The following is a 2792-nucleotide window of genomic DNA, read 5'->3' as shown; positions in this document are numbered from 1 at the left end:
TCCTAGCACGTATCAGAAGGAATCTGAAAACATTTATAAAGCCCTGGGCATATTGCCATAGTTCTGTTTGAGACTAGAAAGGAGTTTGGGTGGGCACTGTGTGTCCAAAGCAGTGAATGGTATTTCTTGGTGCGATGTAGCATAGATGAAAGAAGTAGGGCTGTGTTGAACATTTTAAAATCCCCAAGGAAAACAGAAATCTGTGAGACTTAGTGTGTTTTGTTTTGTCATTTTAATTCAACCTTGCACTGCAGTGTAAATAATTTTTATTAAAAGGCTTATATCAAAACATGGCATTGTCAACTTAAAATGGTGTTTTTAGAACATAAACAGCTTTTACAAGTCCTTGCCTAACTTTTTACATGAAAGCAATGCTTGCTTCAGTTGAAATTATAGGATATGCATTTGATCTCTCTGACTGTCGTTCCTGTGTAGCTGTACAGTTCTTACTGCACCGCTTGGCAAGTTTCCATTAAGTATTAGCTCCCTCCGAGTTGCCTTACTATTTCTGCAACATCATGGGGTGGGTTTTGTGTTTGTTTTTATTTGGATTAGGAGAAAGAATCACTTCTTTCCTGGTGTACTGCCTTGCATATTATCAGAGAAGTTAAGAAATTAAAATAACTTTTCATTTAACGCTATATTTTTCAGCCAAGAGTTGTGAGAACAAGAATACAGACAGGAATGGCAAGACAGGTGTTTTGTCTAAGAGACAGACCTAATAATTATAGTCAGCCTTTTTGAGTGTTTTGCTCATTTTGATTAGGTGATGTTGCCTTTTTTTGGTACTGAACAGTTCTACAGTAGTGATGACCCGTAAAAAAGCATAAGTCTCCCCAAAGGTGACATTTTAGTGCTAGACAAAATATCTACATAGTACTTTTCTCTCTGACTTAATGTTGAGGTTTCATTGACCCTTCTTGCTGAAGTGTTAAAAAGGCATTTAGTATGTTAGCCATTTAGTTTTAAAAAGATCTTTAGAATTTGTATGGGATGTTAGGATACTATAACTCAGCAAAGTTGTCTTTTCGTACTTTGCTTGTAGAGGTCCTACAGTAAAGAGCTCTTTGAGGAGGTGATCTCAAAGATGAGGAAGGCTGGAATCAAGTCAACCATAGCAATAGAGAAATTCAAACTGCTGGCAGAGAAAGTGGAAGAAATTGTTGCCAAGAATGCCCGTGCAGAAATTGATTACAGCGATGCTCCAGATGAATTCAGAGGCAAGTTGAGTTTTCTAAATACCGACTTTGTAGGAAAAGAGGGATTTGTTTTGTTACTTTGATTAATGGAAACTATGTACTGTTTATGAAGCCTTGCATCCTGCTCTCTTTCAATTATATAGTTAAGTAAATAGAGAGCTAAAAGTCTCTTTTTTTTTTTCCTGGGATGGTACTGTCCAGTCCTATCCATGTTTTGCTTACGTGTACTTGAAAACAGTAAAAACCCCAAACATAAATCCAAAAACAGGGTGAAAATAGCTAATGCTTAGTCCCAATTCAGAAAGGGAAAAGCAGTAGAAAGGCATAAGTCCACTGCTCATGTTAACCATTGTCTGTAACTTCAGCACTCTACCTGACTGGGGGTGGTGAATACCAGTTCTGCACTGTGGTTTGTGTGCTGATAAAACTTGTAGCTACTGTCCTCAACCTAATGAGGAGACACTTGTGCCCTCAGACCCGCTTATGGACACTCTGATGACTGATCCTGTGAGGTTGCCATCCGGAACTATTATGGACAGGTCAATCATCCTGAGGCATCTGTTGAACTCTTCCACTGATCCTTTCAATCGTCAGACACTGACAGAAAATATGCTGGAACCAGGTATCTGTTTAACAGTTAAGCAATGGAACTGTGGACCGGGGAAAGCAATTTGTGTGTGGTTTGTTCATATACTTTCAGAAGACAGTGTTGAGGCCTCAGTAGAAGTAACATTTCTTTCATCTCAACTTGCACAGAAACGTTAATTGCTTCTGCTTTCCCTTTTTGTGGGGAAAAACCCCACACCCTTGCCTTTGTAACTACTGGGCTGAAGATGATGTTATGGTAGGTAAACGAGTCAATCATTTACTCATTTATGTGCAGAAAATACATGGATAGAGAAGAAAATGCTAGTAGATATTCCTGATCAGGTTTCTAGAATCAAAATTGCTATTGGTTATGAGGAGCGTTCTTATAGTAGTATTACTAAGTAATTTAACAAATATTTTTTTTTTTTCTCTTCTCTACATTACTAGTGCCAGAACTTAAAGAGCAAATCCAAGCCTGGATGAGAGACAAGCAGAATGCTGACCATTAAAAATTCCCTTGCAGTGCACGCCAACACCAATGGGAAGAGCAGGGCGTGGGCTGTTCTGGTAATAGTGGAGCAGATACACTTTGAGAGCTGTTGATGGGGTTAGCACGCCCGCTGGCACTGACCTGAGGTAGTGACCAGAAGCATGTGGACGAGGAGAAAAGCGGCTTAATTCTTGTACATATATTTAAGTGATAATGATGGTCAATAACATGGAGGGCAAGCTAGAAAGTTGCTTATGTTACAAAACTGTCCTTCGATAATGTCACATTTTGGAGTTTTTACAGCCGAATTATTTTAGCAAAGATGAATGGATCAGGGCAGCATCCCTTCAACCTTCTTTTTTACAGCCAGATATCCGTTAATTTGACTGTGGTTAGAACCTTGGACATTTTGCTGCTAAAGTAACTTTTATCTCTTTCCCTCCCTTTTTCCTCTTCCACCCATCAAACCTGCACTGCTGTCTTTTTTTTTTTTTTTTTTTTTTTTTTTTTTTTTT

At 38.6% G+C, this 2792-nt stretch overlaps 1 protein-coding gene across 1 annotated transcript in view; it reads left to right on the top strand.

The window, feature by feature from the left end:
* The window catches only part of UBE4B (ubiquitination factor E4B), a 41972-nt gene extending 39199 nt beyond the window's left edge, over positions 1 to 2773 (top strand). The window contains exons 27-29 of the mRNA XM_026862939.1: positions 1046 to 1220; positions 1675 to 1821; positions 2235 to 2773. Of these exons, the coding sequence (XP_026718740.1) occupies positions 1046 to 1220; positions 1675 to 1821; positions 2235 to 2296 (384 nt within the window). The 3' untranslated portion in view covers positions 2297 to 2773. The remainder of the gene's footprint in view (positions 1 to 1045; positions 1221 to 1674; positions 1822 to 2234) is intronic.
* The last annotated feature ends 19 nt before the right edge of the window (positions 2774 to 2792 follow it).

Source organism: Athene cunicularia (assembly GCF_003259725.1).
Source record: "Athene cunicularia isolate RWA chromosome 21 unlocalized genomic scaffold, athCun1 chr21_part1, whole genome shotgun sequence".
NCBI lineage: Eukaryota > Metazoa > Chordata > Aves > Strigiformes > Strigidae > Athene > Athene cunicularia.
The sequence above is the reverse complement of the archived record's forward strand: the minus strand, read 5'-3'. Positions and strand labels throughout refer to the sequence as shown.